Source organism: Saccostrea cucullata, unplaced genomic scaffold, assembly GCF_032062105.1.
Source record: "Saccostrea cucullata isolate Sc308-1 unplaced genomic scaffold, CSIRO_AGI_Scuc_v1 ctg532, whole genome shotgun sequence".
In the NCBI taxonomy this organism is placed as follows: Eukaryota; Metazoa; Mollusca; class Bivalvia; order Ostreida; family Ostreidae; genus Saccostrea; species Saccostrea cuccullata.
This window is the reverse complement of record NW_026936742.1, coordinates 189,151-215,039: the sequence shown is the minus strand read 5'-3', so window position 1 is coordinate 215,039 and position 25,889 is coordinate 189,151. Positions and strand designations below refer to the sequence as shown.

The following is a 25,889-nucleotide window of genomic DNA, read 5'->3' as shown; positions in this document are numbered from 1 at the left end:
AACTTGTATCATGTCAATCATCGGTCACATGACCCTTAGTTTTAATTCCACCCAAACTGACAATATATATTTTTTTTCATTTTACTTGCATAATGCTTAGTGACAAGATGGATATTAATTTAGTAAGCGTCCCGGCCCACATTACCGGACCCATTAGAAATTTTTCGAATGAAGACGACTTTGAGCGTGCTTTTTTAAATTCTGAAAAACTTTCAGTGTACAGGATTTTGTGTTTATACGGATTTCCAAACCCAAAACCCATGCAGGAACTCGTAGATTCATGTACAAGTAATTTTAACTTGGATTTTCTGGATTAGAAATCGTCATTCAAAGAATCTCTCATGGCAAGTACCGGTACCCGTTTTGTTAATGCATAGGCGTCGGAACCGGGGGGGGGGGGGGGCAGAGGGGGCCCAAATTTCTCGGGGGCAAATATAGACGTAATTTAGGCATTGAAAATTGGGGGTTACCTTTTTTTATTAGTTTAGCCCCCCCAACACTATTAATTAGCCACACCATTTTCAATTTGCTTCCGACGCCTATGTACAATTTCATCAAAAGCTTAGATAATATCAAGCTAGGCAGATATTAAATACTAATATAAATAAAATTAATATAAACGAGGGAATTTTAAGCGATAATACTAGGCACGTAATTTCACTAAGAAGAGGGGGGTGTGTGAATCCCCCCTCTTCTATCGAACTTTGAATTTTCACTGTTAATAATAATTGAGTAACTGAAATGAATTATTACAAGCTAAGAAGATACAATTTAACGCCACAAGAGAGTTTTGCTGTCCCCTCCCCTCCACTTGTCACAGTATTTTTGTAAAATCGATTTATGTCTAAAGAACTGCAGTGTTTCATTTAATTCAAAGTAATCTGCTGTAGCTGTTGGATTTAATTTTTGATTTGATGCAATCTGGTGTTTAAGCTGTTAGATATTATTGTCTGATCACGATTAATCAACTGTACATAAATACTTGGATTTTAAAGTAAAAATAATGTTTAAAACATTTTTTTACCATGCTATAGCTTACATGTGTGCAGTATCATGTATATTTCGGAAGTTATTGTACATGCAATAACTTCCGAAATATCCATGATACCGCATGCCCTTAGCTCCGCCTCCTCAACGGTATCAAGATTTAATGCACAGCGATCTTCAAAGGAAAAACACCACAACCATGATACAAAAAACTAGAGGTACTGTGAGCGATGAGCTCACTAAATGATACCCCCCGCCTCCCCTATGGTTATAAGTGGTGAAAAAGTCCATGTTTTCCTGTGGCCGGGAAACCCAAAATATGTGTCGGATCAAAAAGTAAAATAGGAGGTGCACAATGGCAATATGTAATAAAGATTCTGTGAAAGTTTCATCAAATTTCATTCAGTGGTATGAGAGGAGTTACGGATAAGAGATGGGTACCCCAAAGCGTAACAGACGGACGGACAGACAGACAGACGGACGGACGGACGGACGGACGTACAGACGGACGGACGGACGGACGGACGGAATTAACGATTACTATATACCCTCCCGCTTTTCAAGCGGGGGGTATAAAAAAAACTGTAGCAATGTAGTGATTATCACGGATAAAGGAGCAGGAAGAGAAAAAAAAACCGGAGATAAATAATCTCCTGGAAAAGTAGAGAAAGTGGTCGAAATATAATTCGTCCCATTCCCGGGTACATGCAGTACTATTCTAACCATGCTGAGTGTGCATGGCGATTTTAAATATTTTTACATACAAACGAGTCTCAGTTTAAAATTGAAGACAAGCAACAATCCTTTGTTGATTAAAATACTTGATTTTTTATACAATAAACATAGGCGCAGATTTTTCTTAATGCAGTACACAATAATATAATTTAAGGTTAAAGAATTAAAACGCATGTCTTACGTCCCCCCCCCCCCCCCCCCCCCAAAAAAAAAATAGAAGTGATAGCGATATGGAACATGAGAATTAAAAATACACTGTATAATTTTGCATAAAGGAAAAGATACATACCTGAAAGAAAAAAAAATCTAAATCCAAATACGTGTGATATCAATATTAACTAGCGGAATATGACATACCTGGTAATATAACTAGGAAAACTCGAATTTAGGGCTACAATCTATTATACTCATCTTTCAAATCAAATTCATGTTACTTGCACCCCCCTTTTTTTTCTTTAAAACTTCAAGAATTCTGCAAGACATATATTTCATTGTCAAAATGCACGAATAATCGGGGGTCGTCACATAGACAAAAACATACGTACCCACTTTGATAATTCTATTTCGTTATAATAGGCCCAGATTATAGTTTAGGAAAAAGATTTAACCATTACTGCGCCGGGCTTCACTTTATATTTATCCTGTCACAAAGTTTCAATTTTTTTTGAATTTATTACATTGTACATGTATATCAGATAATAATTATGTCAAATAATGCAGTGACAGATGTCTAGAGTATTAAATACTTTTAAACTACATATTTAAATAGAGAACTATTGTAACGCTCGGGTGTACGAAAGTAAGCAGTTAACTGTTGAATGTTCTATAGCAAAGGACTTTTTACGATGTTATGACGTAACGTTACAAATAATGACGTTCCTCATTTAAATTTCATTCAAAACAATGCCATATTGTCATATCTCTTCTTGAAAAAGTATTATATATATCTAAAAAAGGAAAACAGTTATGAAAAGCTACAAGTCTACACTATCTTTATTGAAATTCTCATTGATTTTTTAGTTAAGGCGTATTTCGATGGTTCGTGGCTTTAGCTCTTTAAGATGCCGTTTCCTTATGTATATATAGTGAAGCAAAGAAATGTCTTTTGAACAAATCCACCTCATTCCTTAACAAGAATAGATATGGGTTACCCCATATCCAAAGATATTCGACTGTTAGATTCAATATGTTTAACAGTGTTTATAATGACGTTAATAAAAAAAAAACTGCACTGTCTAATTATGAAACTGTTGTAAATATAGTGATTCCATAGCATTACGGTCACCCAGTCTCCTAACAAACAGTACACATAGGCCTACATGTACCTGTAGCCTTGGTCTACACACGTGCAATGGAGCTGTCACACGCATCCAGCGAGCTCGAAGAAACACGTTTTGTTTTGCCGAGAAGTTACGGTGTCAGACAAAACTTTTCTTTTCTTAATTAGATCATATAAATACGAATTCTGATTTATAAAAATTATACAATCCCTGTTGAACTTTATATAGTTTGTTCTAACGTTTGCATCTGCAACAACTTGTGTTTAAAATGGCCGGGTTGGGAAAATCAGGACCGGGTCGGAAAATTCTAAACTGAAAACATGGAAAACCTTTTTTGTTTTGAAAATAACTGAAATATACTAATATGTTTGTCGCAGAAATTACTTACATTATTCAAGTTCTATATATAATGGTATGCTGAACTTCAACACGAACCCGAATCTCCAAACCCATGCAGTTCTCGTTTTGCCACACATACCCTACAGTTTACAAAGTGTACACACGAGCAGGCCAGGGATTGAAAATTCCGTCATTTAATAATACACACACACAGAATGATTAATTTTTTCTTTAAGAATAAATTGTATGATAATTAACGGACTATAAACATGTACTTAATACAATTGTTGATATAGTATTATCAATTCATTGGTGAAAAGATATGAATCGAAGAATGACCTAATTATTCTCTGTTATCAAACACGTAAAAAAAAGGCTGAGGAGGGAGCGAGCGTAGGAATATTGATATTTTTTATTTGCATTTCGGGGGGAAAGTGACTTTCTAATGATATTTTGACGTTATTTTTTGATTTCTTTAACGTATGACATACACAACTTTACTCTTATCATGAACAATAATGTTGTATCTACTTATCATGATGGAATTATTTTGGTCGGACCAATATGTGTGAGCTGCCGCTGAATACAGTTATATATCTTGCAAAGATAGTATGCATTGATCGAATATATAGAAAAAAACGTATACCCTACCAACAGCGCATAGAAATAGATTATTTTTACACGTTTGGGTAGTAGTTACCCCATATCATACTGTTGGTTATGTGTAGATACCCGATGGGCGTGGTCATAATGACACGAGGGAGCGTAGCTCCCGAGATGTCATTATGACCACGCCCATCGGGTATTTACACATAATCAACAGTGTGATATGGGGTAAATGACTTGTACCATAGTTTTCAAAAATCATTCATATGTAAGTCAGCTTAGGAATCGGTCGGACTAAGTCGCGTGATTGAAACATTAAGTGTTTGGTTTCAAAGATGCATTCGGATTTTATATGATTGTACGCCCCTTCGTGTCCTTCTGACCACGTTCATCGAATATAGGGTAAGTGATTTGTATACAATACTTTTCAAAAATTGATTGTATGTTGTTTAACATTCTTCTCGAGAATTTTTCGTTCATATATATAGAGAGGCCACCACTTGCCGGTGGAGAGCTACAAATTTTGCCCTATATTCGGCACTAAGGGTCATTGCGCGGTGAGGGATCTTCTTCCTGTCAACACCCTCTGCGACACGGGACCTCTGTTTATAATTTATAGGTCTCCACGTCCTACATTGGGATTCAACTCCTTACTGCGTGACTCTAGGGCAAGGCGCTTTAACCACTGGGCCACGCTAGCGACATAAAAAATTAAACATATCTAGGCCCGTTTAAAAAGTTTTATTTAAATATGTAATTGAAAAAATATCGAGTTTGGTTTCAATGATATGCTAATTTGATATGATATTTTTCTCGTAAATTTCTATCGTCAAAATTACATACTAGTAATTGAAATTTATCATAAACTTGGTTTAACTTCAACAATTTTTGTAAACCTGACACAAACTTTGCCCTGCCAAGTGGTACGTTGATTGAAATGTTTGTTAGGGGTTATGTACGGAAACGTATAACCGCCTCGTGTTGTTGTTTAGAACACGATTTGATGATATAAAAATGTTGCCAAATACAATTACTTCAAGGTTTGGCGATTTAATTATGACAACAATCTCTGATGAATAATACTTTTCTGACAGGTTTTGGACGACTTATACACTTTGATATATCCGAGGTAAATTTCTAAATGTCGCATTAAAATAATGTGTAAAAATTATGTCGCTTAAATTAAATATCGCAGAAATTAGTGCAATATAACATATATGAAGATATGCGCTTAGACGACTCGATTTAATCAAAGAGCAAAATTCAACAAAATTTGAACGACATGTAACATAAGATTTATACAAAATACAAGATTTTATCAGTCCAATTTTGGCCCCTGAAGGAGCAAAAATGATTTACAAACAAAAGAAGGAGGAAGATCCAAAGTATAGAACATTCATGATAATGAGAGCAATTAATAAAAATGTATGTAAGAGATATACTCAATGTATTGTATATGTTAAAATAAAATCATAGTCTAAGGCAAGAAACTGGGGAAAAAAATTAAGTACATTATACTAGCAAGTGATCTAAGGATGCCAGGGTCTTCATTAGTCATGAGCAATAAAATTGATTATCATAAGATAAAGACTTAGTAGTTTTACATTTAATTTTACGAATATTTATGAGTTCAAGTCTTTGTACATTAAGATTAGGACATACAAGGAGAAAATGAACTCCATCCTTAATATAACGTATTGCACTGAATTGATGTGTGATTTAAATAAAATAATTCAAATAGTTACAGTATCCTTGCAGGCTCTTCCCTAAATAATAAATCTCGTGAATGTTGCTTCAAAGGACAGTCACTATATATTTGGTAATACTTGTACTATTCAAATTAAAGATAACGAAATCTTTAATCATGTTCTAATAGCTTGGAGAACATATGCAAAAATATATGCATCAAATATTTTCGTCTGATGTAATGTCATACATTGTTAAATATGACCTCAAACTATTAAAAATTCAAAATTAAAAGAGAAAGTTGTATATTTTCTTTGATAATTCAATTGGAAAAAAAATCGAGCGTACGTCTGCACATACTCTTATGTATTTTTTAACATGATGTGTAGATCATTGATAAAATGAACGAAATGATTTGCATTTTGTCCTCTTTCTCTCTAAAGATAACACACAAGCTCATTAGTTAGTGCTGTCACAGGCACAATTTTCACCCCAATCGTGCTTTGATTTATTTGATAAATTCAGATTTATGTTATAATTTATACAAACATATAATGAAGTTGTTCTTTGAGTACATTTAAAAAGCAAATATATAAACAATATATAAACAATTATAAAACTATAAAAACTGCTTATTCATTTTTAATTAATTCTGTGAAAAAAAGTTATTGAGACAGTGTTAAATATTAGATTTTTTTTAATTAAATCAATTTCGGAGAATGAAAATCAGGCCCGTAGCTACGGTTTTCAAAGAGTGGCTCGGGTCCTTAAAAAAGCACACATCATCGATTTAATACAACAGTTATTATTAATAAATCTGATGTTACAAGACATTCTAATTTTGTTGAATTTTGCTCTTTGATTAAATCAAATCGTCTTAGCGAATTCTTCATATATGTTATATTGCACTAATTTCTGCGATATTTAATGTTAGCGACATAATTTTTACACATTATTTTAGTGCAACATTTAGGAAATCAACTTGGATATATCAAAGTGTAAGAGGCGTCTAAAATATATCAGAAAAGTATTATTCATCAGAGATTGTTGTCATAATTAAGTCGCCAAACCTTGAAGTAATTGTATTTGACAACATTTTTATATTATAATATCGTGTTCTAATACAACAACACGAGGCGGTTATACGTTTCCGTAGTTATGTATATTTCAAATAGATGAAAATTACATCTTTGATCGGCTAGATCCGCAATCGAAAAGGTTATTTAATTACAGTAGTGTACACTTGTTTTTACGTCAAGTATGTACCGTGTTTCCTTAATTTATTGGTTATCAAAAGAATAATATATAGAATAATATATAGAATGGAATGTACAAGCTACCGTCACCCTGGTCATTACACTATTTAAAAAAAATGTTTCCGAAGTTTTTTCTTCACTTTTTAACTTAGTTAAAGTATTAATGGCCGTTTTTAATTGTTATTTATTACAAAACTGTTTACAATTGATAATTTTTACTGCTTTTCACTATCTTGAATTTGGTATAACAAGCCCGTGTGATTGTTTCATTTAAAAACCGTGCATGATCGTTTTATAAATAGTTCTTTTGTCCCGACTCGATGGGCGGAGTTAAAGAAAAGTGTGGGTTATGTACAGAAAACCCACACTTTTAACAATAGAAATCACACCTAACTATGGTACAAGAAATGATATAACATGTTTTTTTCTTTTTTATTCTCATTTGTTATTGCTCATTAAGGAATTTCTGGATTGAAAATTTTTGGACTAAGGATAACCCTTTCCCACATTGAGAAATCCCTGAATCCGCGCCGGAATAAATAAATAAATAAACATGTCCAACCATCTTCAAAACTTAAATTTACAAATATGTCCCCATTTCTGTTCTTTGTGTATGAGGGACTGAGTAAAGGTCCCCAATTCTGTAAGCTTATGAGAAGTTGGGTCCCCTACATTTACACAGAGGTCCCCATATTGGCACTTCCGGGTCCCCATTTTCTAAATTTATGAATATATCATTCTAGCTCAAAGACTCAGTCTATTTACTTATTCCAGGATACTGACGGGGTAAAATAAGTTAAACAATACCAATTCTGCCACGAAATCGCTTAGTCCCCATTTTAAGATTTTTTGGCAGGGTCCCCAGATCGAAGTCCAAACACGTATGTGTGTGTGTGTGTGTGTGTGTGTACAGAAAATATTTCTATTAAATAGAAAATAACAGAGTGGTGAAATTTTAGTCTTAGTCGTAAGATTGTTTTGTGAAAAGTGATATAGGATCATATGCCGTCAGTCCCTATTTTTACCCACCAAGATTTTATTAATATAAAAATATCTGTTGATGTTTAGAGTATTAACGTTACTTAGAAAATTAATTTTGAAAAACGATTTTGAAATATACGGGGTTTTTTGCCCGTTTCCTGCAAAATTTTGAATAAAAAACAAAAGGATACGGACATATAACTTGATCTTACGAGGATTTCACCAATCTCTTTTGAAGTCAGCATGTCCTAAAATGTAACTTACAGTTTGTATCTTCGTTTTTGTCCACCTTTTTCTAAAACGAATTCAGTTATATTCGTGGTAGTTATTTGGAATTTGAATATTTTTTACTTCCGTTATTCATTAAGCAGTTTCAAAAAGCGCAAACTCTCTGGTACCTTGTTTACTCTTAATGGTACCTTGTGTACGTTCCATGGTACCTTGTGTACGCTCAATGGTACTTTACACTCAATGGTACCTTGCTTACACTCAATGGTACCTTGTGTACGCTCAATGGTACCTTGTGTACGCTCAATGGTACCTTTTTTTACTCTCAATGGTACCTTGTGTACGCTCAATGGTACCTTGTGTACGCTCAATCTTACCTTGTGTACGCTCAATGGTACCTTGTTTACACTCAATGGTACCTTGTTAACACTCGATGGTACCTTGTTTACACTCGATGGTACCTTGTTTACACTCAATGGTACCTTGTGTACGCTCAATAGTACCTTGTTTACACTCGATGGTACCTTGTTTTCACCAAATGGTACCTTGTTTACGAACCACGAATCTTTTTTCGGAATTAATGAAAGCGCAATGCACAGAATACATGTTTTGATTATTTATAGATTATTTTGAATTTATTTCTTTCTTTTCGCAAATTTCTGCATAAGATTTTTTTCTACGGAATATATGTTGTGGCCTTCAACTCGACATTTAGATATATCGATGACGTGTTGTCAATTAAGAATGGTAATTTCCATTCCTATGTCGATACGATATATCCCGGTGAGCTTAAATAAAAGATACCACAGAGTCTGACACATCTTTTTCATACTTGGATATTTTACTTGAAAAAGACACTAATGGTAATCTAACAACCAAGCTCTATGATAAACGTGATGACTTTAACTTTTCTATCGTCAACTTCCCTTACCTATGCAGCAATATACCTTCATCACCTGCATACGGCGTTTATATATCTCAGTTGATTCGATACGTAAGAGCATGCTCTACGTATGAACAATTTCTAAAAGGAGGTAAATTATTGACAAGCACGTTGATGAAACAAGAATATCAACAGCCGTTTAAAGTCATCATTTCGTAAATTCTATGGTCGATACAATGACCTAGTCAGCAAATACAATTTATCACTGAGTCAATGCTGACTGGTGTTTTTCATACTAATTGTTAGTCCATTAGTTATTCACTGAATTGATTTTTCCATTATTTCCCGACCATGACAAGGAGCACACGGCGGGTATGACCGGTTGGCAGGGGATGCTCACTCCTCCATGCCACCTGATCCCACCTCTGATGTTTCTGAGGTCCGTGTTTGCTCTGCTCCTATTTTGTACTGTTTTATGGACTTTGATATTGAATAGTGTTCGTTATATCCATATCTTTCATGGTTAAGATTATGGTCAGGACAAAGTACAACAAGAAGAAAGTCAGAAAAGATATATTGATCACAAAACAGTGTGGTCTGTTCAATGATGTTTGAAGAAAATCAAATACGTATACAGAACTCGTGCCCGTGTTTATAAATATGGGCGCTAGTGTTATATAACTTAGAAGATGGTTATCAATGAATGCAAAATTATTCACGTAGGTTCAAATCTTTAAACTTTCATCATTAAAAATACTCTTTAAAATTATATCTTTAAAAAAAAGGACAAAATAAGGTTTAATACCCTTGAACTAAAAATATATGCTGGGTCATAAGTACTCTTTTCTGGAATTTCCCACAAATGCATCCCCTGACGCAAATCAATAAAAGCAAACGACATTGTTCTTGTCCACGTGTATGTCCCCTAGTAGGCGATTCTTTGAAGGCTGAATAACTTTTAACAAAAGGTTTAAAATCTCCAAGCTATAGTTTTAGTAAGCTTTGCAACGCTTTGAACAAATTATCCAACAATGCTCATGTTAAATATTTTTGAAACAGTTTTTTGCTACTGATATGATTCTAAATTAATTATTGTTCTAGCGTTTTAAAAATTGAAACAAGAAAACATTGATGTAACCATCAATTGTCGCCCGGGAAATAATTAAGAGTTAACAATGGAAATGAGTCTTGATAATCAAACCGCATAGATATGTGTGAAAAAAAAATGCGTCTGAATGATGGAGGCGATAGTCGAGAAGATTTTGAAAACTTATAGTCGAATGAAAATCAAACAAAAAGCTATACCATTTTAAACTTTATCAATTACTCAAGTAAATGTTGGCTTCGTAAAATATAAATAAAAATCAGGCACGTGCATCACCTAGTTTCAAAAGTATATTTCACTTAAAGAATATAGAACACGAACAGTGTAATATACATTTTTTTTATGCGATAAGTAAAATTCGATGTTCTAAAAAAAGGGGGGGAGACCTGTCGTTTTTTCGATATTAAATGAAAAGAAATTTTATATACATGTATTAAATATGAAAAAAAAATATTTTTAAGGATTCAATTGATGGAAGTAAATATTTTGTGTATATCGTATTTATAAAGGTCAAGAACATTCAGATGCATAATCTTTTTAATGTTTAGATAACCTTTAATTCTGATTAACTTCTCCCACCTCAATCCCCATACATCAAAACTTAAACTTATATGTAGAGAGCAGCTCGGTCCTCCGGGCTGCAATAAGAAGGAGAGAACTTCAAACAAAAAGTACATGTTTTTTTAAATTACTAGATTATTTTATATATCAACACTATTACCCATTTAAACAATGAAAAGGCATAAATCGTGAATAAAAATGTTAAACACAATACTGAAAATACAGAATTTTATGAACAAAATATTCTTCATAGGAAAGAAAATTCAATTAAGAATCTTCTCCAACAATTAATCTCAATTTCTGGTTAATACATTCAGGATTTGTGAAGTCTAGTGGTAAGCCTGCTACTCTCAAAAGAAAATGAAAGTACTCAGGATATTTATTGCTAGGGAGTTTGAACCTCACGAATACCGCAATATTTGCTAAATATAAGAATAAATATTAAGGTATTCAATGTATAACAACCAGATTTTGTACCTAATAAATGAATGGTCCGATATCTTTAATCATGGTAGCATTTTGAAGATGTTATCAAATAAAAATGCTCCACGAAAAGAATTTAAGGAATTTTGATTATTGTCCAATTAATTTCACCTTGAGTTTTACACTGAAGTCTATGGGCAGCGCAGGTTTTTATAAGATATTGTAAAAAGTACATGTAATTTGAAGTTCAAACAAATTCACTTTTATCGTTATCTAGCAATGTGTTTTAACTAGTGTAAAATTATTTTAAATCGTTCAAAATCCCTTCATTGTATATTGAATTCCTTAACGAGTAAACTTTCCTCAGAAATTTTTTCTCATCATATTTTCATGAATGTCAATAAGAACTTTCCTGTTAATACTAAATTGACACATTAAAAATGAGTTTTATAAATCTGAAGCTAAAGACTTTCTGCATAATATGTTTGTTTGTCCTTCTCCTTTCTCGCAGTTAGGTTCATTCTTCACATAATAAATGTCATGTATTTATTCATCTAATTTTAATTAGAAATATTGCAATAAAAATAACAATTCAATAAAAAATATTGCAGTTTATCGCTGTAAAAAATCTCTAGCCAATACCCATTAAAACATGTATATAAGCGCATTATATCTTTAAAAAAAATATGCGCTTAAGATTCTTTTGTTTAGTGCATGATTGACAGTACACAAAGTTAAGAATTATTCTCCTAGCTGAATAAATTAAAAACATCAGGGTTCACAATAAAATCCCTATAGCAAATTGTTTGTTGATACCTTACTGATAACTATGAAACAAAATAGTTGTTATAAGTTACAAATTACATTTAAACACTTTCATTTATCACAGTAAATACTGTAGAATATAAAATATTAAAATAACAACAAATGCAATACATCTCATTAATTATGTTAAAAAACGAATCGTAAACAGAGCAAAAAATATTTGACCTCTCCAGAAATTCCCAAGGTAGGATCAGGTGCCAAGTAGGAGTAAGGATCCCGTGTCGTCTGGTTGAACCCGCTATGAACCCGATTTATCAGTCAGGTGCACGAGGTACTCCCTGGAAAAATTAAAGATTTAAAAAGGGGATCTAAGTTTTGCTTCTATTTATGAAGAAGGTATTGAATAAATTTTGCTTCGTAAGAATATAAAAACAGGTCAGCTAATAATAGAGAAAAATTAGTGTCAATCGGAATTCCAAAGAATTTTTTGGAAAACCTGTTTTTAAAAGACTAAATACAGTGTAGATAGCTGTGAAAGAGGAACTCTGACATCTTTTGATCATATCTGCAGAATAATTGTATGTAGAATCACAATATGATTTTTTAAAAGTTATTTTAAAGGTGACCAACCGCAAGAAAATTGCAATGTCTATATTTTTGGACAAAGCAGTTGAATTTCATTTTTTTTAAAAAAAGGGATAGGCTTGGCACGACTTACGGGTTCGCTTTCAATGCCTCATTTTATTGGTTTTTTGAGATTGTTTACTGTTTGTTTTATTCACATTTTTCATTGATTAACATTTTTAGCGTTTATTTCTTTTCTATGACAATACTTGCAAAAAACGTTATTGATAATCTTACCTATTGATTTTTTTTCTTTGAAAAAAAAAGAGAAAATATGTTGTGGTCATTATCACTTTTCGGAAATAATTTTGAATGTTTGTGAATAAATATGTTTTTTTTAATGAAAGTAAATTAGACTTTCACAGAATCTTTGTTACTAAGTGCCGTTGTGCACCCCGTATATTTTACTCCTTGTTCTGACATACATTTTTGTTGCCCATATGGATACTGACATTCTTTCTATAATACTGAAGGGTACCCATCTCTTATCCTTAACTCCTCCTTTTCCACTGAATAAAATTTAATAGTACTTGATCAGATTCTTTGTCACATAATTCCTTTGTGCACCTCCTATTTTACTTTTTGATCGGACACTTATTTTATGTCTCCCAGAGCAAATCATGCTCTTTGCCATATTCATCATATACATGTAGGAGGCGGGGGTACCATTTTAGTGAGTTCATCATGCAGTGCTCATTGTACCTCTAGTTTTTAAATGGTGGGTTTGCATTACAAATAAGTATCTATTTTTCACCGCTGTGGAGAATTGAAATGATACTCAAATAGTAATACACATAATTAAAAGTTGAAATAAAAGATTCAAATTAATTAAATCAGCCTTCATTTGATTTGGAAAAGAAATACTCATGCACATTTTGCTTTTACATTAAAGAGATCTAGAATTTTGGGGTACTTGGAACAGATGAAATATCAGTCAGTCTTCTGCACCCTCTATTTCCAAACCTGTTAAAACAATGTCCAGTACAACTTACTCGACATCACTGAAGTAACCCTGTAATTAATGTTAGAAATTTCAAAATATAGTTTAAGACTCTCCTCTTGTCTTTCGTGTTGGAAAATTTTCAGTCAACAATGCATGTTTTTTGGTATTATTTAGGAAAACTAGTTTTCATTTTATCCATACAATGCATGTGCATTGATTGTTGACATAATTACAAAAGTCGATAAGATTTTTTTTTTTTAAAAGCCAGCAACTGCTTCTTAAACAACCCCTCAATATATTGAAATGAACGTTCTTTGGTCATTCACAATGCATTTTTTTTTCTTTGCAAAAGAGGATATCAAAATATTATGTATTTCAATAAAAAACAAATATTGACAAATCACACTCAGTAAAGGTTTACAGGTGAAAAAAAATTCAGAATATGTTAGCTTGGTGCTGAAAATGTAAGATAAACTTTAGAAAAATCGAATTTTATTACGAATTACCCTATATCATATGAGCTGATTTTTACCATTTTGCTTTTCCTCAAAAAAGGCACATTTTTCAACTGCTTTTAACACCAAGCTTTCTGAAATTCAACCCTTTACTGAGTGTGTTTTATCCATTTTTATAATTTTATTGAAATATTACTAATATTTTCCAAGTTTATTTCATTTTCCAATTCTAAGGAGAAAAAATTCTAAGAATTATCCATTTTTCTAAACTTGTGACATGATATTTAGTCTCCCCCAAAGAAAAAAAATTGTTTGTATCATCTGTCCTTAAACCTGAGACTTCGTGTAATGACAGGTGTTGGAGATTCCTAAGCGCTCAATGACCCTGAGTGCAGAGTAAATGTTTAAATGTGAGGCTCCTCACGAGTACACGATGACGCCCCTGTATGAGAAAAAACTTCATCAATAGGACGAATAACAACAAACAATCAATCAGCTTATTTTATAATAGATTTGAACTGCAAAATTTCAAAAAATATTCTGCCATATCCATGATGCATGATTTTATTTTTATTTTTTACAGATATGGGTATGTTCAAGAAGAAGATGTTTACATTCGTATGCTTTGTGGCAATATTTCTGACATTTTACATACTTTATTTACAAATTCGAAAACCAGATTATAAACAAGAAACCAAGATAAAAATAGTTGGTGCATATATTAAGTCTGGAATAATCAAGCCTTCTCCATTACACCATAGTAATTGTGATAGCGAGGAAGTGTTTCTATTAATTATGATTCCAAGTGCTGTGAATAACTTTGAACAAAGAAACGCAATAAGAAGTACCTGGGGCAACAGTTCAATGGTTCAATATTCGGTGCTGATAAAATTTGTCTTAGGAACAACCAGTAATGGGACACTTCAAGACATTGCAGAAACGGAAAATCAAATCTATAATGACATCTTATTCGAAGACATATCAGAAACATATGAAAATCTCCTATGGAAATCAACTGCTATCTTGCGTTGGGTGTCTCGGTATTGTTTCCGAGTTCGATATCTCCTAAAAATAGACGATGATATGTTTTTAAACCTTCCAAGACTTCTGAATGAACTCGAAAAACATTCTTATACCAATACAATATTGGGATGTAAGGTCAGTCATTCCTCTCCATTCAGATACCCGTATTCAAAATGGGTAGTATCCAGGGAACAGTATCATAAAGACTATTTCCCGGACTATATAGCAGGGACTGCTTATCTTATCACCGGTGATATAATCCAAAAACTTTACCTTGCCACTCAAAAAGTTCCATATTTCAAATTTGAAGACGTTTACATTACTGGACTTTGTAGAGAACACGTTGGAGCTATTGCAAAGGAACATACTGGAATCAGCTGTGGATATCGCGATAAAGGACCGTGTGGCAAAAATTTTAGATACGAAATAACTGGACACCACTATAGTCCATCAGAAATTAAAAGGATGTGGGGTGAACTTCAGGACCGATGGTCTAATTGTCGGTTTATTGACCAATATTTCATTTATAAAATTGTTGACCTTATCAGTTTTATTTCTAATTAAAAATTATAATTTCACCTACACTTTGTCACGATAACTTTTTGATTTGTTTTTATTTTTGTTTTTTCTCGGTACTCAACACGGTAGGGCGCTTAAAAACCGAAGTCCCGTGTCAGCTTGATAAAGATCCCTTACTTCTCAATGACCCCTAGTGCCGAGTTTGGTCAAAATTTCCCTTCACAGGTATATGGTGACGTCTCTACATGAGTGAAAAAATTCGCAATCTGGACGTAAAACACCATACAACAAGTAAACTTCTTTTGATTTGTATTTTTACCTGAACACATATAAAATTGCGCCGATATAAGGTTTGAGGTTACCTGTGGTGGTCAAATAGGTGTCTCAAACGACATCAATGAAATATTTTGAGATAAAGAACATTTTTCCTGGCTCAAAAGTCCATTAATTATTACAACAAAGAGGCGAGCAAACACGGACCTCTAAACCATCAGGAGCTGGGGTCAGGTGCCATCAAGCAATTGATTGACTCGTCCTATAGAAGTCATTTTGTACTTTGGTATCCGTCATCCTTTGTATCACATTAAGTGTCTATTGATTGATTGACTGATTGTATATTGTTTAACGTCCCTCTCGAGAATTTTTCACTCATATGGAGACGTCACCGTATGCCGGTGAAGGGCTTCAAATTAAGACTTATACTCGGCACTCAGGGCCATTGAGCAGTGAGGGTTCTTAATCGTGCCAGCGCCTACCGTGACACAGGACCTACGTTTTTAAGGTCATATCCGAAAGACCTGTGACTTTCACTTCTGATGCCGAGCGCTTGGCGAAAGAACAGTCACTACCTATTTTTACGTCTTAGGTTTGACGCGGCGCTGCGAACGAGAATCGAACCCGGGCATCCCGATCACGAAGCGAACGCTCTACCACTAGGCTACCGTGAACGGTTTAAGTGTCTATTAAATGGCGTGTTTAACGGGGAAAAAATACATTTTTACATTCATTATTTTGCACTTAAAATGTCTTGCTTTGAAACATGTTTCTATTATTATATAAGACACGCCTTAAATAACAATTAAGAAGGTAAAATTTAATTTTCAATAATGGACCTTCAGCAATTTAAAATTGATGTAGTGTATAGTACAGATACACTGTACATGTAATAGTTTCACAACAAAGAATGAACGAAGAACTCGCATTAGGTGGTTCACAATTAGGGTATCGTTATGACTATGGAAATATAATAATATAGAAAGGGGGAAATCGAAATTTGAATGTATATTTGTTGGGTTCAAACATGAAAAATTGAACTTTAAGCATTGATTATTTCTAGTTAATATGAATGTTTCTGACGTGTAACCCTGCAGAATAGCGCCCTTTATGAGCTTTGTCTAAGTGACAATTATGTGTTATTTACATACTGGTCAATAGTACTCTGAAAACTAAAAAAAAAACAATAGCTATTTTGTTATCGATATACAGGACATTTAACTATCCGAAGTTAAGATAGTGGAATTTATTTTACATTTAAGGTTTTTTTTTTCAATTAGGAATATTTCAGGAAGGCATGAGATTTCACTCTGCCATTAAAATATAACTGATATTTCAATAACTTTTTATCAAAAAATTTAGGCCATCGTAAATATTACAGGAGAACTTTCGAAAACATCATTGATCATTGAATGTTTCCGAATAACATCTTGACGCTTGATAGAATCACTGTAATTTGCACATTTGATCAATTTATTTTTACAATATTTTATTTGCTAATAGAAATAATTATAGCCGTATTTTTTTAAATAAATGAATATGGTTCAAAGAATCATACATATCATCATAGATGATACAGCTAAATAAGAAAAAAAATCTTGTCTTTTTTTCTCTTTAAGGTTGTAACTTCTATAACAGGCTTGTTTTTTTAATAGATGTTTTATCTATTTTTTTAATCTAAAAGTACACCTTTCAGAATGTGTCACATGGGCGACTGTTCACCAAAGACAAACACAGGTTGTAGGATCATTTTGCAACAATGTGACATTAGATTGTAGTAAATGTAATAAAGCAATAAAAGATTTACCTTTGATTAGAATCAGGATGTAAACGTGATATACATGTACAGCTGTATCAATAACCTGGAAATAATTGGTTGCAGCATGACCATGAACAATCTGCATGATCAAACAAAATTCGTAAATCCTCAGGATGGCTACTTAAAGTAGCGATAAATGCAGATCCGATTTGTAATAAGGAATTTTTAGGCGGTCTCCGCAATATTTGGGGGGAAATGCGAAACTAGAATTTGAGCAACAGAATAAAAAGTGTGTTTGGGATTTAAATCTGCAAATTATCCTTTGAGGACAGGTGATGCAAACAAAAAATATGGATTCCTCGATTGGTCTACATATTTTTGAACTTATTTGGCTGTCTACAGTGCATATTTTTGAACTTATTTGGCTGCACATGATGCATGATTTTTTTCATTTTTTTTTTTTTTTTTTTTTTTTTTTTTTGCTTTCACATTTACAGACTGTACACTAAATTTGTTTGCGTTCAATGCTTTCACTTCTTCTCCCATGTAATTCATATTATATAATTAATACAAATCGTCTTTGGTAAATGCTAATACATGTTCATTTCAAAAAGCTGCAAAAATATATGACTTTCTTGTATTATATGAATTTAATTTTTGAAGATTCATGAGGTTATGAACTACAACGCTTTACGCCAGCATATTTCGAAGCGCGTTAGCGCTTCATGATAAATATGCCGGCGTGAAGCGTTGTAGTTCATATACCTCATGAATCTTCAAAAAATTAAATTCATTTCTTATATTTACATTATTTTTCTGATGACTTGCCATAGATTTACGTCGTTCAACTGTCGTTTGAAAACAAAACAGTGTGCACTATATTTTTTGACTTTTTGACGTCAAGAGCGGTATTATGACGTAACAATGGAGATATTCATGCTTATTTGTGATACATACCTAATGTAGTTCATGAGAAAATATACTGCATTTTATTTTGTAAAGAATCATAGGGGAAATTTATTCGAAATGTAAATATATAATTTTAAACAACAATCAACGTGGATTTGAATATTGCCATAATGGATTCCTAAACAACATATAATGTTTTCATAAAAATACTAATGGATTCCAGTAAATGCTGTACCAAGTTCTTTCTTAATTTTCTACTCGCTAAAATATTGACAACATTAAAGGAGAAACTACAGAAGTTAATAATACTTACAAAGATTATCCTTTATTTACAAATGAAATATATGGAGATGACGGACAATATTCAAGCCCAATGGTCCATTCAAACAATATAGATCGGAAGCAAAGCAAACACGGGCTTCTAAAACATCAGAGATGGAATCAGGTGCCGTGGAAGAGTGAGCATCCCCTGCAGACCTGTCATATCCGCCGTGTGCTCCTTGTCATGATCAGGAAAAACCGAAAAATCTTTCGGCGGTTCGGTATGCAAATAATGTCCGATGTTTTTTTTTTTTTTTTGAAAAACATCAGTCAGTATGTGGTATGTGACTTTATCATAGATTGCTTTTGCTAATAAGGTCAGTGTATCGGCCATAGAACTTACGAAATAATACAATGAAACAAGATTGTTAATAAATTATTCTTGCTTCCTCCACTTGTTTGCCAATAACTTATCTCGTTTTAAGAAATTGTTTAAGAAATTGTTCATGCTCTTGCGTATCGAATCAACGGAGAGATATAAACCCGATATGAGGGAAATAAGTGTATTATACTTGTGTTGCTGCACAAGAAAGGAAAGCTGACGATTGGAAATTAAAGTTTTTGTGTTTATCTTAAATCTTTGTTGTTAGATTACCATTAACCTCATCTTCTTGTTAAATATCTAAATATGAATCAGATGTTAGACTCTCTGGTATTTTAATTTCAAGCTCACTAGGATATACATGCATCTATTGTTAATTGATCAAACGACGTCTGTCGTATTGAAGGTCATAGCAGTGTTCTCTTTTTCTCAAGATAAATTCTGCTTCATATGAATAAAAAAGCCTGTTAATAATGACACGCAATTGGTATTCAGCAGATTGTTGAAAGATCTGTCCCCAAAACACACACACCCTCACACACATATATATAAATATTGTCAATCAGAAACTCGAAAATCTTTTTGGTATCAACTTAAAAATACCTCTGTGTACAATTAGAATGTTTTTAACAAAATAATTTTGCAAATGGCAAATGACAACTAACGACAATTTACGAATACCATTTTATTGAAAAAGTAGTTGGTGATGATGTGAAAAGTCTGGACTTTAAATTATCTTGGGGAATGTTTATACAGTTATATGGTCGTTAGTTTTTATGATATTTTATTATAATCTAATTTTGTTTGTATTCTTGTCTCTCATTGGTTGATTTCCAAAAAGGAACGCATAACATTTTGTATAATCTGGTTTGGTATGGGGACACACCCCCTTGACAACCAGCTGAATCATCTGTATCCATCAATCACCTCATTTCCAGTCCTTGGGATTCATGGAAAATTCCAGATTTAATAAATGTACCTTTAACTTCAAACAGTAGCTCGATCTTACCTCGTGTAAACAAGCATCATGGCTGCTAGATCTATCTATCAGTTTTTACCTCCCCTCGCTTCCCATCACTTCCGTTACTACGGTTGTATTATTGCGCGGTAAATTTGAACTCATAAAACAACACAATTTTACACCCCCAGTTGTTTAATTATTTTAAAATTAAATTATAAGGAATGACTCTAATTCTTGGCCAAATTATCGAGTATAATATGGTTTGGGTCAGTTTACGCTTTTTTATAATCCGCTTCGCGGATTATAATGCATAAACTGACCCAAACCATATTATACTCGATAATTTGGCCAAGAATTAGAGTCATTCCTTAATTGTTAAAATTTTGTAATTTCAAAAGTTCCCTGGTAATTTTAAGTATGCACATCTGAAAATTGAAATTTTAAGTTAATTTTAATTTGAGACATTTTAGATTTCAGGTACATTTTAAAAGTTATGCTTCTTAGCTGAGATTCAGATGTCCTTAATAATTTCAAGGAACTTAAAATTTAGAACAAAATTTTAACAATATCATCAACTCAAAACGTATGACTGTCTTTGTACTCTCATGTCATTAATAGAAGGACTATTTTTTGTATTTCTATATGGAGTAAAACGTGCTCAAAAAAGCATGCAAGAGATAGAACTCGTGCTTCAAATCGACATTTGGATGTACTGACGACATATCATTTAACAATGGTTACTTTCATTCTTATGTCGACTCTATATATCACTTAGAATACTTGAAATAAATATAACCACAGAGTATCTCGCATTTGTTCAATTATGGATATTTTACTAGCAAAAGACATCGGTAACCCAAAAAATCTATATAATAAACGTGACAACATCGTACTTTCCTTAGTCAACGCCCCCCTCCTTTTTACTTATGAAACAATATACTCATCTCCTTCATACTGTGTTTACGTCTCCCAAGTGATTTGATAATCAAGAGTATGCTCTCACGAATTGAACCAGAAGTCTCTGTCGAGACTGTAGCTCTACTGGTTTGTACTTATAACAAAGGAGCCATTGCCATCAGACCAAAACTGTAGAGGGAGTATCATGTTAAAGGAATTTTACGGACTTTTCTATTGTTAGTAACAATGGTAACACTGTACATCGAAATCAAAAACCGATGCACTATTTTATGTATCTTAGTGTAGTCTACTTGTGTGCCACGTAATATTGAAATCAGACCAAAACTGTAGAAGGAGTAGCGTTTTAAGGGGGCTCTCTACACCTATAAAGTATAACTGATTTGTGAGGATCAATTGGGACTTCCTAATATTAACTTTCTTCACTCCATCGTCATGGGAAATCATGGATCCACCAATTTTGGGCTTTTTTACAGCTAAGCTGATTATTGACAATAGAATATTTCTACTTCCGGTTGAGCGGCAAATGTAGACTAACCATAATGAAACACCTTTTGTTTACTATATGTTTCATGACTTTTGTGGTAAGTAAAACTATACATTACCAACGCAAGACACAAAACATCTATGTGTCTAAGGAATTTTCATTCTCCCTCCAACAGTCCAGTCAGATCTGTGCAAACACCTGTATTTACTATTGGCATATAAACACATCGCGACAGAGGAAATTCCAGCCATGTGTGGTTTGTAATACCTCAGACTTTCTATCTATGTTATTAGTGATTGGAGGAGTAGAAACAAACCCCGGCCCCTCTAACTCAAGCTATATGTGTCCTATATGCGATAAACCGTGCGACTGGGGACAAAGAGCCATTGCATGTGATGAATGCAATCATTGGTACCATGCGCCCTGCACATGGGTAGATTCAGAGGAATATTTATTCCTATCCAATAAGTCTGTCTCATGGTACTGTGTAGTTTGTAATGCCCCAAATCACTCTACTGTATTGTTTGATTTAATTGACTCTGCTGATAGCAACACCTTTTCAGTTTTGTCTACAGGAGATGCTAGCAATGCAGATCCAAACTACAGCAGCTTATCAGATACCAGCATCGGGGAACCTATGGCAACATCATCCCAAAACCACCAACAAAGCAGCCAAAACAACAACAACGAGGGAACATACGGCAGAACCTACGTATTCTTGTTACCAACTTCCAGAGTGTCAAAAACAAACGCAACGATCTCCAAGTCATGATTGAATCAACGAAACCCGATGTTATCCTTGGGACTGAGACTTGGCTGAGTGATAAGATATGTACATCTGAGGTATTCCCTCCTGAACTTGGGTATGATGTAATACGTAGAGACCGCGAAGGGGATGCACATGGTGGGGTTCTTATAGCGGCTACAACTGAACTCGGCCTGAATCACCTTCACACCAGTGGGGACTCGGAACTTATTTCGGGTAGCATCAACATAAGCCCCCGAAAGAAAGTAATTTTATCATGCCTCTACCGTCCACCAAATAGGCAAGATCAGCATACAACAGATAAAGTTATACATAATATAAGTGAGCTGCGCTCTCAACACAAGAATAACATCTTCATACTAGGAGGTGATTTCAACCTGCCAGACATCGACTGGGATAAATATGTAATCAATGGTTCCCAAACATCAAGGGAAATAAACAACGCCTTCATGCAGATGACTGCCGACCTAAACCTGCAACAAGTAGAAGATATCCCGACCAGAGGAGAGAACATCTTGGATCTACTATTAACATCCCATCCCGGGCAACTTAGTCGATGTAAGACCATCCCACCACTTGGTAACAGCGATCACGATGTGGTACTCCTAGACTTCACAACACACATATCTCGACCACGGCCAAAAAGGAGAACCATCTATCTGTGGAAGAAAGCCAATACCAACGGCATTAGAGACGAGCTCGAAAGTCAATTAGATACCTTCACACATACCGACTTTGAAGATGTCAACAGCATGTGGGGGTATATTAAGGATCTTATATTAGGAGCTGTAAAACATCATGTACCATCTCGACGTACTCTGGCTAAACATACCCACCCGTGGATGACCTCTGAGTTAAGACGCCTAAGCAATAGGAAACAGAAAGCCTACAAACGTGCTAAGCGCAGTAAAGATTCAAAAGACAACAAGCGATACAAGGCACTCAAAGGGCAACTACAGAGAGAATCCAGGAGGGCACACACACAGCTTACTTGGAGGATGTCGTCAGCGATGACCTGCGTACCAATCCTAAACGGTTTTGGACTTATATTAAAAACAGGAAGCAGGACTCATCCCAGATTGTGACACTGAAGTCCAAAGACGGTTTCCTCCGTAGCGATACTGCCAGTAAAGCCTTGATCCTGAATGAGCAGTTCCAATCTGTATACACGCAAGAGGACTTGAGTACTCTACCCGATCTAGGACCTAGCCCCTTCCCTACTATGGACAGCATAACCATTAACGAGAGGGGAATATTGAAATTACTACAGGGACTACGCCCATACAAAGCTACTGGACCCGATGAGATTCCAGCGTTCATCCTGAAGCAAAGTGCAGAGTCCATAGCCCCATACCTGACAAGGATGTTCCAGCTTTCCTTAGATCACGGTCAGATACCAGATGAATGGCGTAGAGCAAACATCGTCCCTATATATAAGAAAGGGGAGAAACATCAACCATCAAACTACAGGCCGGTCTCTCTAACATCCATAGCCTGCAAACTCCTGGAACATGTTGTACACAGCACAGTTATGGACCACTTCGATCGGAACAACATCCTCTGTGATGAGCAACATGGTTTTCGAGCCCGCCGATCATGTGAGACACAACTTGTTATAACACTAGACCAGCTAGCCAAAAACATGGACCAGGGATACCAGACAGATGTGATACTTCTGGACTTTTCAAAGGCTTTTGACAAAGTCCCCCACCAACGTCTCCTACTGAAATTGGAGCACTACGGAGTGTCAGGCACCACTCTGGGCTGGATAAAGGACTTCCTAAGTCGGAGAACCCAATCAGTGGTACTGGATGGGCATACATCTTCACCGTTGGATGTCCTTTCCGGAGTGCCACAAGGAACTGTCCTGGGACCACTCCTTTTCCTAACCTACATAAATGACCTTCCTGAGTGCACCAAATCAGACGCCAGACTGTTTGCGGATGACTGTCTCGTATATCGACAGATCCGAAATCAGAGAGATGCAGACAAATTACAGAAAGATCTCACAGCCTTAGAAGGATGGGAAAAGAAGTGGCAGATGTGCTTCCATCCCGAAAAGTGCACAGTCATTCGGATCTCCAACAAAAGACAACCACTGCAAACATCATACACCCTGCATGGACATCAGCTGGAAGTGGTGGAGAGTGGGAAGTATCTTGGTGTTACCATCTCCCAAGACCTACAGTGGAACAACCATATACACACTAAGATAGGGAAAGCTACAAGAACTCTGGGCTTCCTGAGACGAAACCTTGGCCAGTGCACACCAACAGTTAAAGCAACAGCATACTGTACCATGATCAGACCATCGATCGAATATGCGTCACCAGTATGGGATCCCTACCAGACCAACTTAACAAAGGATCTTGAGCATGTACAACGTAGAGCAGCCAGGTTCGTCTTTAATCAGTACACGGATACCTCCCCCGGGTGCGTAACATCTTTACTTGAACAACTAGAGTGGGACTCACTCCAGCATAGGAGAACAACACATCGACTAGTCCTATGCTATAAAATAAGGAATCGCCTGGTGGACATCAACCCAGACAAGTACTATACACCCGGGGACAGAAGAACTAGAGGTAGCCATAGATACAGACAGCCTCGTGCCACCAAGGAGGTCTACAAGAATTCATTCTTCCCACGGTCGGTGAGAGACTGGAACCGCCTACCAGAGGAAATTACAGCAGCCCCTACTATACAGGAGTTCAGGACTGGACTAAACAGCGTCCCCTGGACCCAGCTGCAACCATGGAAGACAAGACAGCCACATTGTATATAGTTTCAACCGTTTTTAAAGGGGAAGCCTCCTGTTTTTAACCGAGCTGGAGTTATCAACACTCTGTATAGAGTTCAACTCCCTACCGGAAGAAGAAGAAGAAGAAGAAGAAGGAGATAATACATATGTCTTATCTTATCAAATTTTCATTTTTAGTGGGATATATTTTGCTGAAAAGCATATATGCTTATTGGAGAAATAAATTTTTGAGTGTATGGCGTTTTGACACGTAATGATGAATTAGCATATGGACAAGCCATGTTTTATATCATTTTTTTCTCATCTAAAAATCTTATTCTAATAAGTTTGTGAATGTATTATTTAATAATTAAATAAGTAGAAATTGAATAAATTGACAAACAATTCATTTTTAAAGAAAGGATACGTATTGGGCAATACACTGTATTAATTGATGTGATATAATGTACCACCCATAGTATCGCATGTTGTGTTATACCCAGTGATTTATCGGTGTTAAGTGAATTTGAATCTGATCATTTGGGATCAAAATGGCGTTTTTACGGAAGTACGCCATGTTGTGACGTTGCAGATAGCCCCCTTAAAGGAATTTCACAGAAAATTCTATTTTTAGTAACCATGGCAACACCGTTCATCGAAATCAAAATCTGATGCACTGTTATATGTATCTTAGTGTAGTCTACTTGTGTGCCAAGTAATATTGAAATCAGACCAAAACTGTAGAAGAAGTGGTGTTTTAAAGGAATTTCACAGAAAATTCTTTTTTAGTAACCATGGCAACACCGTTCATCGAAATCAAAAACCGATGCACTATTTTATGTATCTTAGTGTAGTCTACTTGTGTGCCAAGTTATATTAAAATCAGACCAAAACTGTAGGAGGAGTAGCGTTTTGAAAAATTGTTTACAGACAGACAGACAGACGGACGGACAGACGACGGACACCTTACTATCGCATAAGCTCTTCTGGTCTCTGACCAGTAGAGCTAAAAATGAAAAAGACATTATGGTATATTT

The 25,889-nt window shown here is 34.7% G+C and overlaps 1 protein-coding gene across 1 annotated transcript in view; it reads left to right on the top strand.

Annotated features, from left to right (window-relative positions):
• The first annotated feature begins 14,426 nt into the window (after window positions 1–14,426).
• LOC134246436 (beta-1,3-galactosyltransferase 5-like) overlaps window positions 14,427–25,889 on the top strand; it is a 109,726-nt gene continuing 98,263 nt past the window's right edge. The window contains exon 1 of the mRNA XM_062728805.1: window positions 14,427–15,468. Within this exon, the coding sequence (XP_062584789.1) occupies window positions 14,443–15,444 (1,002 nt within the window). The 5' untranslated portion in view covers window positions 14,427–14,442 and the 3' untranslated portion in view covers window positions 15,445–15,468. The remainder of the gene's footprint in view (window positions 15,469–25,889) is intronic.